Here is a 17,025-nt window from a genome sequence, read left to right on the forward strand (position 1 = left end):
CTTTGAAAAGATAAACAAAGTTGACAAACCTTTAGCTAGACTAATCAAGAAAAGACACCAAAGGGCTCTAATAAAATTAGAAGTGAAAGAGGAAAAATTACAACTGATACCACAGAAATACCAAGGGTCATAAGAGACTACTATGAACAATTACAAACCAACAAATTAGACAACCTAGAAGAAATGGATTAATTCCTAGAAAGATACAATCTTTCAAAACTGAATCATGAAGAAAAAGAAAATCTGAATAGACCAATTACTAATAAGGAGATTGAATCAGTAACCAAAAACCGCCCAACAAACAAAAGTTCAAGACCAGATGTCTTCACTGGTGAATTCTACCAAACATTCAAAAAAGATCTAATACTGGGGCTGGCCCCGTGGCCAAGTGGTTAAGTTCGTGCGCTCCACTGCAGGCGGCCCAGTGTTTCATTGGTTCGGATCCTGGGCGCGGACATGGCACTGCTCATCAGACCACGCTGAGGCAGCGTCCCACATGCCACAACTAGAAGAATACACAACTATGTACCGGGGGGCTTTGGTGAGAAAAAGGAAAAAATAAAATCTTTAAAAAAAAAAAAAAAGATCTAATACTTACCCTTCTTAAACACTTCCAAAATGTTGAAGAGAATGGAATTCTTCCAAACTCATTTTACAAGACCAGTATTACCCTGATAGCAAATCAGACAGAACATCAACAAAAAAGAAAATCACAGGCCAATATCATTGATAAACATAGATGTAAAAAGTCTCAACAAAATATTAACAAACCAAACTCTACAGTACATTAAAAGGATCATATGGGGCTGGTCCCGTGGCCGAGTGGTTAAGTTCATGCACTCCACTGCAGGCGGCCCAGTGTTTCATTGGTTCGAATCCTGGGTGCGGACATGGCACTGCTCATCAAACCACGCTGAGGCAGCGTCCCACATGCCACAACTAGAAGGACCCACAATGAAGAATATACAACTATGTACCAGGGGGCTTTGTGGAGAAAAAGAAAAAAAATAAAATCTTTAAAAAAAAAAAAAAAGGATCATACAGCATGACCAAGTGGGATTTATTCCATGGATGCAAGTTTGGTTCGATATCCACAAATCAATCAATATGATACACCACATTAACAAAACGAAGGATAAAAGTTATATGATTATCTCAATAAATGCAGAAAAAACATTTGACAAACAAAATTCAACATCTTAATATTTTTTAAAAAGTATCAACAAATTGAGCATAAAGGGAACATACTCAAACATTATAAAGGCTGTATTTGACAAACCCACAGCTAACATCATACTCAACGGTGAAAAGCTGTAGGCTTTTCCTCTAAGATCAGGAACAAGACAAGGATGTCCACTATCACCACTTTTATTCAATGTAATTTTGGAAGTCTTGCCCACAGCAATTAGGCATGAAAAAGAAATAAAAGGAATCCAACTTAGAAGAGAAGAATTAAAACTGTCACTATTTGTAGATAACATGATATTATATGTTAAAAAAAAAAAAAAAACCTAAAGACTCTACCAGCTTTCTGGTAGAACTAATAAAAGAATTCAGTAAAGTAGCAGGATACAAAATCAGTATACAGAAATCTGTGGTGTTTCTATGCACCAATAATGAACTATCAGAAAGAGAAATTAAGAAAACAATTCTATTTACATCTAAAAGAATAAAATGCCTAGGAATAAATTTAACCAAGAAGGTAAAGACCTGTACACTGAAAACTATAAGACACTGATGAAAGAAATTGAAGAAATGCACACAAATGGAAAGATATTCCATGCTCATAGACTGGAAGAATTAATATTGTTAAAATGTCCATGCTACCCAAATCAATCTACAGATTCAATGCAATCCCTATCAAAATTCCAATGGCATTTTCCAAAGAAATAGAATAAATCATCCTAAAATATGTATGGAAACACAAAAGATCCTGAATAGCCAAAGCAATCTTGAGAAAGGTATTACACTCTCTGATTTCAAACTATCCTACAAAGCTACAGTAATCAAAACAGTATGGTATTGGCATAAAAACAGACACACAGATCAATAGAACACAACTGAGAGCCCAGAGATAAACCCACACATGTTTTGAGAATTAATTTATGACAAAGGAGCCAAGAACATACAATGAAAGGACAGTCTCTTCAATAAATGGGAAAACTGGAAAGCTGCATGCAAAAGAAAAAAAGGTAGACCACTATCTTACACCATACACAAAAATTAACTCAAAATGGATTAAAGACTTAGATGCAAAACCTGAAACCATAAAATTCCTAGAAGAAAACATAGGCATTAAGCTCCCTGACATTGGTCATAGTGGTATTTTTGTGGATTAACTCCAAATTGCAGGGGAAACAAAAGCAAAAATAAACAAATGGGACTGTATCAAACTGAAAAGCTTCTCCACAGTGAAGGAAACCATCATCAAACTGAAAAGGCAACCTACTGAATGAGAGAAGATATTTGCAAATCATATATCCAACAAGGAGTTAATATCCAAAATATACAAAGAACACATACAACTCAACAACAACAACAAAAAATCTGATTAAAAGATGGGCAGAGTACACTGTAATTATTTTTACTGAAATACTTAATTATCTTTTAAAGAGATTAAAATCATAAACTAAAAATCAAATATATTTACTAAGGTAGTTACTATTTCCAGCATTATTCAGTCTTTTTTTTTTTTTTTTTTTCTGCTTTATTTCCCAAACCACCCCCCTCCCCGGTACATAGTTGTATATCTTAGTTGCAGGTCCTTCTAGTTGTGGGATGTGGGACGCCGCCTCAACATGGCCTGATGAGAGGTGCCATGTCCGTGCCCAGGATCCGAGCCCTGGGCCACCACAGCGGAGTGCGCAAACTCAACCACTCGGCCACGGAGACAGCCCCCTTTATTCAGTCTTTTGAATAAACACATCTTTCCAACTGGTACCATTTTCTTTCTGCATGAGGTTTTCTTTAACATTTCTTGTCATGAGAGTTGCTGCTAAATCTTTTAGATTTTGTATCTTTGAAGTCTTTATTTCATCTACAATTTTTTTTTTTTTTTTTTTTTGGTGAGGAAGACTGGCCCTGAGCTAATGTCTGTTGCCAATCTTCCTTTTTTTTCCCCCAAAGCCCCAGTACATAGTTGTATAACCTAATTCTAGATCATTCTACCTCTTCTATGTGGGATGCCACCACAGCATGGTTTGATGAGGGGGGGCATTGGTCTGCACCCAGGATCCAAACCAGTGAACCCTGGGCTACCAAAGCAGAGCATGCAAACCCAACTACTTGGCCACAGCGCCAGCTCTCTCATCTGTGTTTTTGAAAGATATTTTAAGAGTATAGAATTCCATACTTTAAAGATTCTCCTCCACTGTCTTTTCACTTTCATTGTTTCCAAAGGGAAATCTATTGTATTCTTATCTTTGTTCCTGTGGGCACAATGTGTCTTTTTTTCTGTCTACTTTGAAGCTTTTTTATTTATCACTGGTTTCAAGAAATTTAATTATAATTTGTTTCAGGATAGTTTTCTTCATGTTTCTTGTGCTTGTAATTTATTAAGCTTCTTGGATCTCTGACTTTATAGTTTTCTTCACATTTTGGAGCTTTAAGCCACTATTTCATCAAATATATTTCTGTCCCCACCTCTCTCTCCTCTCTCCAGGGACTCCAATTATATACATATATATATGTATATATATTAGGCTGCTTGAAGTTGTCCCATGATTCACTGGTTTGCTCTTATTTTTTTTTTCGTAATTCTCTTTTTTCTTTGTGCTTCATTTAAGAAACTTTCTGCTGCTATGTCTTCAAGTTCACTTATCTTTTCTTCTTCCATGTCTAATTTGCCTTAATTAAATCCAGTGCATTTACCTCTTGTGCACTTAGCTTTCATCTCTAGAATTTCAGTTTGAGTCCTTTTTTAATATATTCTATGTCTCTACTTAACCTTTGAACATATGGAATATAGTTAGAATAACTTTTCAACATTCTTGCCTGAGAATTCTACCTCAGTTCTGGGTTGTATTTGTTTAATGATTTATCTTCTCACCCTAGGTAGTATTTTCCTGTTTCTTTGCATGCCTGACCATATTTATTGTATTCTAGACATTGTGACTTTTACCTTGTTGAGTGCTGGTTATTTTTGTATTCTTATAAGAATTCCGAAGCTTTGTCCTAAGAGGCAGTTAAGTTACTTTGAAACAGCTTATCCTTTCAGGTTTTGCTTTTAATATTTGATAGGGAGGACCAGAGCAGTATTCAATGTAGAGCTAACTACTCCCCACCACTGAGGCAAGACCCTTCTGTGTACTCTACCCAATGCCCTACGAATCAGGAGGTTTTCCAGTCTGCCTTGTAGAACTAAGCATTATTTCCAGCCCTATGTGAATACAAAGCGTTGTTCTTTCCATTCCTTTCAGGAGGTCTTTCCCTGGCTTTGAGTAGTTTCCCCACAAGTATGCACTGATAGATATCCAGATGAATACTTAAGGAAGAACCTCTCAAGATCTCCAGAGTTCTCTCTCTTTGTGCAGCTCTCTTCTCTCAGTACTCTATCCTTTGAATTCTAGGCATCTTGAGTCTCCAAACTCTCAGCCTGAAATCTTCAACTCTGTCTCCTCAACTCAGGCCATCTACTATACTGTATCTGAGATTGCCTGCCCTGCACTGCAACCTGGAAACTCTCTTAAGACATTAACTGGAGTAATTTAAGGGTTCATCTCTCAGGGATCACTGTCCTTCATTGCCTGATTCTAGAATCTTTAAAAACATTTTTTTGTATATTTTATCTGTAGTTTGGTTTCTTTCAGGTGAGAAGATAAGTCTTGGTCTGAAGCAGAAGTTGTGTGCATGTTTTTTACATAGTTGAGACCATATTGAATCTTGAACTTTTTCTAGTTAATATTTTATCATAACCTATTACCACTGACAAACATTCCTAATTTATTTTTGGTGTGTTGCTACATAATATTATGCTGTATAAATATATCACTTTTGCTATGCATCCTTTTTTACAAGGCTTCTTTCTGGTTATAATATTTCCAATTATAAATAATAATATGATATTTTTGTGAACAAATCTTCATCCACATTTCTCAATGATTCTTTTGGACAGATTTCAAGAAGTGAAAAAATTGGGTTAAGGAATAGAACATTTTGTGAGGAAAAACTTGATATATATCACCCATTGTTTTCATGAAGGTTTTATCAATCTACATTCCTGGCAGCAGATATGACTGCCCATCTTATTGAATCCTCACCAACATCATTTTTCAAGATCTTTGCTACTCATATGTGTGAAATTGGTGTCTTGATCCAAATTGTGTTTCTCTGATTATTGGAAGTTGAATATTTTTATGAGTTTATCAGTTTTTCTATTTCCTCCTTCTGAATTATATATTTCCATTCTTTTATTGTCTAGTAAGATATTAGAGCGTTCCAAATCAATTTGGGTGAGCTCCCTGCCCTTACTTTCTTACAATATACTCCAGCCATATATGAACCCACCATTTTTCACGGGTTTTTTTTTGTCTTTGCACATGCTTCTGCCTCAGCCTGGAAGGTTCTCCTTTTATAACCTTAACATCTTGGAAACTCCTTCCCTATTTCAAAGAAGAAGTGGCCTTCTCAATAACTTCCTTCTTGCCAGTTCCTGGGTAGACTAAGATCTTCCGTCTTTGAACATCCTACCATTATGGTATTTATCTTATTGGTTTACATGCCAATCAGTGCATGTATATGTAAGCTCCTTGAGGAGAAGGACTATGCATTTTCATCTCAAAGCCCACACATTGGACTCACAATAAATGCCCAAAAATACTTATTGAATGAGAAAACAGTTAAAAGAATACAACTCAGACAAACCAAAACAACAGTGTTCATTCATTTAGCTAGCATTCATTGAATGCCTACTGTGTACCACCTGAAAGAAATTCAAACCTCATTTGTAATAATTCACTTCTTTTAAATGGCAGTCTATTGTTTTCTAGCCATTTTTCTCATTGGCTCTGTTGAATACAGTTAATGACCACATTAGATCTAATATTAAAATAGGACTTAATTGAACTTAGACAGCCTCCAGTCTGTTCCCATCCTGCAATCTCCGCCTAAATTCTTAAAAGCAGCTAGCTTTAGATGGCTAGACATCTGCGTAATGGCTTCCTTTGGACCCTTTTCTTTCCAGCTAATTGATTGGCTTCTCTCTGCTAAATAAGCGCATCTCCAGACATGGCACCCACTCCCAGCCCCACAGAAAAAGCAGAGTATGTTTCCTCCTCCCACGTACTTTATAATTTGTGGTGTCTGCGTGTGGATCAATCCTTGAAGGATTTGATAACAGCCTATTAGAAATATCATTTCCCTCAAAGCAAAAGGTAAAGGTCACAAGAGTCTCTCCTGATAAGGGTCTTTTTGTACCTCCCCTCAGTTCTTCAAATTCCTTCTCCTACATATATTCGTGAACAGTTACAGTATTGTAAGGAGGGTAAGATTTACAGGAAGGTACAAACTTCTTCGCAAAAGCTCCTTGCTGAGTCAGGCTGAGTTGGAAGACTAACGTCTATGGAAAGTGAAAGTTTTGAAGAGCCTGCCTCCAGTCTCCAGAGGGAAAATGAGGCCAAATCCATGGAGAAGTATGGGCAGTACTGACTTCAGCAGGTAAAGATGGAAATAGAGTTTCTGTTTATAGAACCCTCACTAGGGTGCAGTGGTGCATGTAGGGCCATCCCAGGATATGCCGGGCCCAGGAAGTTTTGGCTTTTTTTAGAGCCTCTGTCTGTACAAATAATTGGATGCTCCCCAAATCAGCATGTCAGCAACGTTCCGTTTGTCATCTCATGTCATGCTGAGGAAGAAATATTGCACCGACAACGAAGTGATCTGCTTGCCAGGCTGTCCTCCTTGAATCTAGGGCTGGCCATGGAATCTCAGGACAACCCCATATGCATGTGTTCTGGAGTCGTCTTCAAGGTATCTAGTCCACCTCACTCAGGTGGCGGGGGTCAAAGAGCATCCCAAAGAGGGAGAAACAGAGACCAGGAGCCCTGCCTGAATGGTACTGCCAACCCAAGCCCATCTCAGGCACCAGAGGAGTACTTTAGACATTTCAAGGAAAGTCTCCAAAGTGTAGGGCCTCCTGAGGCACAGGGCCCAGGGCAGAGGCCCGTCTTGCTCAATTCTAAAGGCATTTCTGGATAAAGGCATTATGAGAACATTTCCTTAGAACAGGAAGCTGGCCCATTCCACAAGCCCAACACTGAATCAGAAAGTTCCTACCACACCACATTGTTATTGTTGCCATAGACTGTCAGCAACTTGAGGACCAGGTCCACCTTCTGTTTTTTTCAAACTCCCATGTCTAGCACGAAGACAGACCCATAGAATGTCGTCAAATAAATGTTAAAGGTTCTAGCTCAGGGCATGTTTGATTTGCATTATGCAATCAAGCATTTTAGAGAAATGAATAGTGTCTTGAAATTAGGATAGAAGGCTTAGTTCAACCTTTCTGGGTTTCAACGACCTCATCTTAAAATGGAAGAGTTAGACCAGCAGATCCTTAAGGACCTTCCAACTTTAGATCCTAGGACTTGAATATCTATGACTGGCCCTAATCAAGGAGAGATCACTGGCTTCCCAAGAAGATGGAAGGGATTTAAACCCACAAACCTAGCTGCCAAGGTTTAATACTTGTAGGAAACTATTCATTCCACCATCAGCTACAGGCTTGGAGTCAGGTGGTGAAGGCACTAATCACTCTGTCACTACATTGAGCCTGTGTTGTCCACTCCCAATGTCAGTACTTGTGAGGCTGGGGTGGAATTTTTTGTTCCTGATCCAAGGCATTTGAGTCCAAGTGACCTGGAGCACACAGCTTCTGAACCCCCAATGTGAGCCCCTGCCCTGGAGACCACAGAGTCTAATTACATTGAACAAAGAGCAGCAAAAGTCATGAAGCCATTAATGGAGGAGTAGGGGGAATGAACACCCAGGGAGAAATTCAGTATCTATTTTGAGAAACAGGAAAATTTGCTTCTTTGTCTCAGTGACAAAGTAGCTGAGTCACACAATCCCTCATGATCTCAGGGAACCCATTAGCTTTGGTTGAGTCTCCACTCATCTGTCAGCTACCAAGATCGGATAAAGCGGAATGGTGTGATGGTTGGAGAAAGCCCAGAAGGCCTGGCTCTGGGAAAGCATAGTGATGTGTAAGAAAGGAAAAGAGGAGCAGGACATTTTTTATAGCTCATAAATTGAAGATAAAATCACCATAAAGAGGTGCCAATGAAGCAATGCCCAGTAATCCTGCCCTCAGACAAAGCTCAAATGCCAGAATGCCCTGAGATCGGGCCTTTGAAGGGAGAAGATGACCTAAAACTACTCCAAGCACAGGGAGTTAAGACAACAGGAGACTAAGCTGAAGAACCTGCTTCTGAGGCTTGGTAAGGACCCACCATCCATCTCCTCCTGTCGCCATGGTGTTTAAGCCCAGGTAGAGCACATGGTATCTGAACCCCAGGGCCCCATAGCAATCCAGACCCCCAGGACCCCTGAGCCTGAAGAGTAGAAATCATAGCATGGCAACCCTGTTGAAACTTGAGAGGACATTGAAGGGGTAGGAATATTGGAGATGCTGTCCTCTGTGAGGATGAGACCAGCATGGTCCTGAACACACTTTCTGACTTCCTCTGTTCTGGAGAAAGGTCCAGAGAAACTGAAGGTGAAAGAGGAAGGAAGCATCTCAGCTTGTGGACAGTCCTGAGTCCTCTTTTTCAAAGTGTGGTGTGTCGGTCAGGGAATACAAGGAGTTTAAGGACCAGCCTCTGCTAGGAAGACTCAACCCATTTCTGACTGACTCTGATGTTTTAGGCGAGGCAAGGCAAGCCAGCAGAGTGTTAAATCCTAGGAGATATGCAGATAATAGCAGCTGATAACTCAGCTTCGAAGGTTGGATTAAATGTTACGGTGTGACGATACAACAGGATCAGAGGGAATTGGCCGTGCCTTAGAAATGGTCAAGCAGACAGACAGTGGGAATGGCCATTATTATTACCGAAACCCTTAGGCCCATCCTGGAAATGAGAGAAAAAAGGTGCAACTCCTAGCAGAAGGTTTTGAGACGTGGAACAAACACAAGCTTTTCTAAGGTCACAGCATTAGTCAGTCACAGACAAGCAATCCATCTTTGTCTTAATAAATTTTCCTACTTAGTGAGCTTGGACAGCACAAAGACAGCTTTGGTGCAGATAAACAAACTTGTCGGCAGTAGGACAAGCAAGCCAGAGCTAGCTCACCCTGACCCAGTGTCATTTCTCCCTCCCTATTTCTATAAAAAGCTCCCCCATAAATTCTAAAGCTCCAGCTGAAACAATTACCAAACCAAATACTGGAAGCTTATCCCAAATAGGAAACAAAGTTTTCATGTGAATGCTGCCCCTCACACACCCTCAAACTCAGATCGTTTTCTGTCAGTCTCGGTCAGTTCCCCAGACAGCTCTAAGAGACAAGACTCTAAGTTTTCCTTCCCTCCAAAGAGTGAGACCCTTCTCTTCCAAGCTGATGGTTGCTGCCTCTCACGCCCTTACAACGAGTTCTCTTCCAGAGGGTACCTCAGTCCCTCATGCAATGGAATTCTGGGTAGGCCTACCACATCATTTCCCGAACATGTCTAGACATGATGGAACCTCATATACGGAGTTGGCTTGGGATCAAGGAAGTATAAGGTAACAGCTGTGAAGTGCCTACCAGGGCACACAGTATGTACTGGCTTTTATTTACAAAATATTTTTTAATTGAATAATTTCTTTTGAATTGAATTAAGAGCCTATCATAGTCCAAGCACTTGGGTAGGACTTATGGAGAATAACAAGATAAACAGAATTTGGTTTCTACCTTTAAGAAGTTTAGAATTTCGAGGAGAGAGAAGGCACACAGTTCAACATAGTACAGAGTGAAACCCGATATACTTCAAAGGAAAATATGAACAAAGTTCTGGAGAAGCACTGAGGAGGGAAGATTCCTTCTGTCTGGTGAGGCGGAGCAGGTACCATCAGGTGGGACCTGAAGAAGGGGGAGAATTTCTACCATTCAATAAGGCAGCGATGCCATTCCAGAGGAAGGGAAGGACATGAGGAAAGACCTGGGACAGGATAGGGCAGGCCACCTGAAGGGATAGTTGGCTAGAAAGAGAGATGGGAGGAGGAATAAGAGACAAGGATGGAAATGGAGCTTGGGACACATTCTTGATTGCTTTGAAGTCAGAGAAGACCAGTTAGAGGACTGTAGGAGCAGCACAAGGCCAACAACAACTGTCAGACTAAGGTGATGGTCATGAGGGAACAGGCGCAAGCCAGTAAAGATAGATGACAGTAAAACTGTGCCAGCATGGTGGGTATTTGGGAAGTGAAGAAGGCCTGGAATAGCCAGCTCCCTTGGGAGTGAGGGCTGGCACAAGGCCACAGAGGGTTAGTGACACTGCTCTGCATGCCCCTTTTCTCTAGAAGGTGTGCGGTCGGGGCTTGTGTCATAAATCTTACCCTGAGTACTATCTGGAGACAGGGCTTCATCGGAGGACAGCTGCACAACTAATTTTGGGTTTGTGCTGGAGAAGTAGGGTAGGTTTAATTTCCAGGGCAGGGAGGAGTCATAGTGACACAACACTGGGCATCTGCTCCTACAAAGGGAACCCAGAATAACTCTCCCATAGCTTGCTACCGTTTGGAGGACGGTACTCAGTAGAGCTATTCATGTCCCCTGACACATCACTTCATCCCCTTCCTGAAAGACCCCTTCAAACCCACAGGTTTCTGGCATCCAAGTGGAGTTGAGTAGAACTCATTCGGGGACATCTTAGCTACTATTTGGAGGATGGAGTTCATGGGAGAAAGTGAGTACGGGCAACAATTCCCCATCTGCATGCTCTCCTCCAGTTCTGCTGCCTGATCTGAAGCAGACAGCCAAGTATCCAGTATAGTTTACATTAATAATGATTAACAATTAACACCTCAAAGCTTACACAATTTTTGCACATTACTTCCTAATGCCCATAACAAACCTAAGAGGTAGAACTTGATATTCACGCTTTGAGAAATGTGCAAGTTCAGTTAAGAAAGGTTAAATGACTTGCGAAGGAACCAGTTAGAAAGAGGCTACAATGCAGGTCTTCTGGCTTCAGGCCCTGTGTTCTTATCTTGCTATTGGGAGGCTGGGGGTAAGGCAGAAAACAAGGCAGCTTTGGGAAAGAATTCAAAAGCAAAGGGAACAGACATTTATTTAGCCTTTGATAGGACAGAGCCATTCCATTGAGGGGAAAGACTCTCCTATCATTAACCAAATTGTTCCATGAATATGAGCCATTTAGATGGTAACAGAAATTTAAACAAACTTTAACTGTTCATGATTGTCTTACTCATGGTGGTTTAGAAATAAAATGCTGGGAAGAGACTGTGGAAGATACTCCAGTGGTGGTTGAAGAGCTAAGGTTCATGTATCAGACAGGGTTTAAGCCCCAGCTCTTTCACTTCAACCCCAGCATGTTACTTAACTACGTTCAGGTCCAATTTTTTTCCCCCTGTAAAATTGGGGACAGTAATAGCACCTGCCTCGCAGAGGAGAGGAGAGGATCAAATGATATAATGCATGCTAAGAGCTTAGCACAGGACAGGGCACATAATAAACACCATGGCAATGACAGCTATGTTGTAATGGCTGGTGGGAAAGCTTCTCTTCTATGGAGGTTTGGTTCTAACTTGGCCTTTGGCTCAAGAAGGGGAATCATCTTGCCCAAATTTTACAGAATAGACCAGAAATGCAGAAATGCAACTGAGGTCACTGAAAGGTTCTTCTTGTCATTAGAAACATCCACTTCTGTTAAGCCCTGGTGTTACTTTCCCATTTTCCCAAAGCACCTTGATCAGATCTGTTCCTGAATTCAGCTCCCTTTGCAGGAGAAAAAGAGCAATAGAGATAGCGACTAGCGTGAGTCTCTGAGAAGAGGGCTTCGGTGCTTTGTTGCTTACTCCCCCCAGCTCAGCCTGAATGGGAAGACAATAAAAGCTATCAGGACCCCAGAAGGGAAGGGGCCTTGTGCCAAGCTTAGCTGAGAAGGGCTTCCTAGAGAAGCCCTCCAAACAACATGGCACCCAAGCAGCAAAGAAGAGATGACCGGGTAAGATTCATATGTGGATGGGCCCAGCAGACACCATAGATTTTCACATAATGTAGGAGGAGCAGCCACATATTCCCCAGCTGCCAAACAGATGAATGGAAACAGCAGCAGATTAGAAGTCGCCTTGAGAATAGGACAAAACAATAAAGTTTGTGGATGGGTGACCGAAGAAGACGTTAAGACTAGATGTGAGCAGCAAAGACCTCCACACAATAATAAAAACCAGACATATCCAAACCATACATATCCAAATGGACATAAATGAAGTCTAAGATGGAAATAAAGTATAATTGCAGAAAAATCAGGAAAGTTAAATATTTTGTCAGTGAGTCCATGACTCTGAATTTTTCTACCTACTAGATAAGGATCCTTTGGTAGAATTTAGTTGAATCTCATTTTGCAATCCATTTGCACTCTAGAAGGGAGGTTAGTAAAATGAGGTACATAGAACACTGACCCCCAAAAAAGAGATGGTCCCCAAACAAAAGTAGTTCCTTGGCCAAATCCATTTTGGAACAAGGATATGCTATGTACCCATCTTGGATATTCCGAACGTGTGTTGGCTTTACAAAGACTCTGAGAAGTCATATAGTAAAGAAATCTACCTAACTTTGTTTAACCCCGTACTTCTCAATATATTTGATGAGGAAACTTTTTTTTACTGAGATATAATGCATTTCATTCTAAGAAATGCTGGCATAAAGAGCTGCAGGTGAGAATGGATGATAATGGCATTCCTGTGGTGACCCAAGAGAAAAATAATCAGGTGGAACATGAGCCTAAGATTGATGCTAGAATGCGGAAAATATCATGGCTGGGCATGGAAATGCTACTTTGCCAAACGACCCCATATATCTTGGAAATTGGCTGAATTTTTTCCAATATTCTTTCAAGGTCCTTGCTGAGTCACTCCCATAAATGATAGATCTTAATGGTTCCAAATATCTCTAAAGCCTTTGTGTCTAACCATCTCCCTTTTTAAGTTTGTGATTCACTCCACTCCAGCAAGCAGGGCCAGACAGAATGGGCTGAGTTTCATTTTTCAATCATAAAAATACATTTCAAAACTGGCACACAATTGTGATGGACTACTGTAAGGCCCAGATTTCATATCGGAAATTTAATTGGCTGACTCTTTAGAGACCCGGAGGAGCATCACCTTTCGCTGTCTTTTCTGGACTGTCTTTTAAAGACTAAACTCACTATCATAGAGTTGCTGTGAGTAAAAGGGATACTTGAAGTCTTTGGGCAAAAAACATAAGCGTTTGAGTCAGGAAGTTCCAGATTCAAATCCCAACTCTGCCATTGCCTCGCATTGTGATCTTGGATAAGTCTCTCTCCACATTTTAGTTTCCTCTTCTGAAAATGAGGATAATAATATACCCATTCAGGGTTGTTGTGAGGATTAGGGGAAATGACTCATGGGTGGGGAGAGATGCAAGTTGAGATAGAATGAAGTCATTGCATCATACGTACAAAGGGAAGTCATCACTCAGCTGAACTGGAAGCACCATGAGAATATATTCGAGGCCATCTCATCTCTGCGTCTATTATAAAGAGGGCAAAAGTACTTGAAAAAGTGCTCTGTACCTGATTATTCGGGTGCGATTCTGCGTATAAGGGGTGATGACCTTGAAAAGCAGTTCCATCGCTCCATTAATTCCCAGCATGGCTGCAGTGGTGACTGGGAAAGACAAAAGCACAGTGTTATTGAGCCATCTGAAACAAGCATTATTTTCAGCATTACAAGGTAGAGGAGGTCCATCACCTTCCTTGACAAAGGCAACTTAGAAGCAGAAAAACTCTATGGTCTTTTCATCCCTATCTTGGAAGCTATGATCACCTGAAAAGCACACGCTGTCTTCTCACACGTCTTCTTCTCGAAGGGGGCCCAAGCCACAAAATTATATTTTTCATTTTCTGATGGCCCATTGCACTTCTCCATTGTATTCTTAATCAGAATAGTCAAGACAGTTACTGAGCAGAAGATTTTTCTCTAAGTAGATCTTTGAGTTTCCAGCAATGACTTCAGTTCAAGCTGTTTCACCCACCACCAGATTCCCAAATGATACATACAGACATGCACGCACATGCATGCACACACTACCGGTATCTTAGAAAACACTTTCTTTGGCATATTCTGCCACTTGGAGACTTCACAATGAAGAAAAGTCGCAAGACGAGTTAAATTTCAATACAACTCGGACTGACCCCTTTAAAACTTTAAGGGGCAACTTAATAAAGAAAATAACTCCCTTTCTTTTCCACCCTGGTTCCAAGTCCCCCTACAACTTTTGTACTTGGACCTCCCATGACTGAGGCCAAAACTTGACTATGTCTTTCTCCATTAGAATGTCAAAGGAAGAATCAGTACTCTTGCTCAGAAGTAACTGGCCTGGGAAATTTTTGGGTTTTTGCCCATTTGGATGGTTATAAAAACATAGCCTTAGATTTGAATGATAGAAAGAAACTCAAAGGGGTTTCTGGTCAGCCAGTGGCTTCAGATAAGTATTTTGGACACAAAACCTCTGGATGCCACTTCCATCTCCAATGATGCTCCAGCCTCTCTGCAATATCCCTGGTACCCGACTCCATTCAGTTCACTTGAAGAGCTCTTGCCATGTCAAAAAATAAGAGGAATCCACAGGATACAAGATAGAGTCAGTTTTGCAGGGGGTAAAATTTTCAGTGGAAGAAGGAAAGGTCATCTTCCAAAGTATGACTCTCTTTTCTCTTTTCCTCCACTGCACTGGTGGGGTAACACAGAGACCTAGGAATGCCTTGTGCTTTGTCCCAGGAAATATGAAGGGGAATAAAGGGGTCATGGAGAAGCAAAGAGAGAGAAACAAGGGAAGCTTATGCTGGCTTGCTCCAAGCCTTGGGAAAGGAGGATAAATGGAAATCTGAAGGCTTTAATATAGTTCATCCCAGTACAGTCCACCAGAGAGAGACTGAGGCTGATGTTTAGCTGTTACAAAGAGTGCATGTTCCTGAAACATCCTCTCTGCACATGTCCTTCCTGAGGCTAGTACAGCCAGTAATTGCCTGGACCAAAATTCAGGGCTTTGGCATCCTAGTCCTGCCCATCAGTCTTCCACTCTCATGGTGACTAACTCAGTCCTTACTTCTAAATTGAGAAAACATGCTGGAGCAATCTCTTGGCAAATAATTCAGCAAAATTTTATGATTAAGTAGTTAGGGAAGAAATAGTTTTAAGAGCATGGAGTATAACATGGAAGACTTTAGACTTGGAATTGGGAGAGGATGACAATAAGAAATCCTCACTGAGTTCTTCCATGCAGGATGCCTGCCCAAGGTTAGACCTCTGGCAGCTCTATAAACGTCCCCACTGGCCATCTGAGAGTTTCCTAAAGGTTCGTTGGCTGTTACAGACCCATTATGCTTCCAGTGAACTCCTTCTACAGACAGGAGGTGTTTAGAAAGCTTGCTAGAACATTCAATAGTGGCTAATAATTCACCAAAGAGAGAACAATTCATAGGCTTCGTCAACTCTGCTTGCCTCTCATCAGTAAAGTCAATGTATAGAGAGTGACAGTGTAATTTTTTAAATATCTTATGAAGCCGTTAATTGGTACAATAAATGGAGTCTCAAAATGAGACAACTGGACACCTTCTCATGTCCACAGGCAAATCGCAGCATTTCTCAGAGTCCCCTGCTGAAGGATTCTTCAGTATCTCCACAACAAATATACATAATAAGGAAGGTGAATTGTTCAGCCTAATTATTCTTCAGGAAACCACAATGAGATACTTCAAATCTTGTGCTGATGGCAACCTCCAAATGGGGTTAGCACACCTGGCTACTCCTTAATGAGAGGTGTCCTTTACACAAAGGCACAGATTCTCACTTAAAGATGGGTTTTATTAGAGATGGGTTTGTATGAATCCTTTCAGCCTCTCCCAAACATTTTCTGGTCAACATGTATGAGTGTGAGTAGAGGTTCTGTCTGTAAACACAGAGTCAAGAATCCATCTCATTATTCCCTAGAAATATCCTCTCATTATGGGTTCTCCATGCTTATTAAAGGGATCAGCCAATAAAATACATTCCTACTAACCATTTTAGTAGTTCTGAGGATAGTTAGGGGAAAAGTCACCTGCTTACTCCCATCATGTGTGTTCTTATTACTATTTCAAAGGACTGAGGGAAAAGAGTAGAGCCGAGAAGGGAAACTGACACTTAGTGAGCAACTACTATGTGACCAGCATCCTTGTGAACATTATCTGACTTATCCCATCTACCAAGTCTACAAGCTCTTATCACTGCTATAATGGTACAAAGGAAGAAACTGAGGTTAAACAGGTTAAGTGCCCATGTCATATGACTTAAGGAATAAAATCGGCATCAAAGCCAGGGCTTCCTGGCTCTAAGCCCATGTTCTTTCCTCTAGAGAGCATTATATCAAATTAACTGTCACTTTCATCCTGCAGGAAAGGGGCTCAGAAAGGAGAAATAAAAGTCTATGCTCATTATATGTGAGAGAGGAAGTATAGAATCTAATCTATTAATAAGAATTGTCTCCATATGGAGAGCAGAATAAACATGAATCTTGGAGTTAAAAACTCAGCCCCCATAACTTATCTGCATGAACTCAAGCAATTACTTCACTTTTTCAACCTTTATTTTCTTTTTCTTGGCTATAAAATGGTAAGTCTAAATACAAGATTGCTATGATCAGAAATAAGCCAAATCAGGAGATAGCAAATAAATATCAACACATGTGCAGCAAATAAATATCAACACATGTGCTATGATATATCTAGTGACCTGAAGGACTATGTTGAGAAGCATTGTGAGATAAAATTTGGTAAAGGATGCTGTGATCAATGAGTAAGGTCAGGGA

At 40.6% G+C, this 17,025-nt stretch overlaps 1 protein-coding gene across 5 annotated transcripts in view; it reads right to left on the reverse strand.

Annotated features, from left to right (window-relative positions):
• Window positions 1-17,025, reverse strand: part of AGBL1 (AGBL carboxypeptidase 1) — a 755,364-nt gene that overhangs the window by 670,268 nt on the left and 68,071 nt on the right. For all 5 annotated transcript variants that reach the window (XM_005602809.4, XM_070266954.1, XM_070266962.1 and 2 more), the window contains one exon: window positions 13,751-13,844. In XM_005602809.4, the coding sequence (XP_005602866.2) occupies window positions 13,751-13,844 (94 nt within the window). The remainder of the gene's footprint in view (window positions 1-13,750; window positions 13,845-17,025) is intronic.

The sequence above is a fragment of the Equus caballus genome, chromosome 1 (genome assembly GCF_041296265.1).
Source record: "Equus caballus isolate H_3958 breed thoroughbred chromosome 1, TB-T2T, whole genome shotgun sequence".
Lineage (NCBI taxonomy): Eukaryota > Metazoa > Chordata > Mammalia > Perissodactyla > Equidae > Equus > Equus caballus.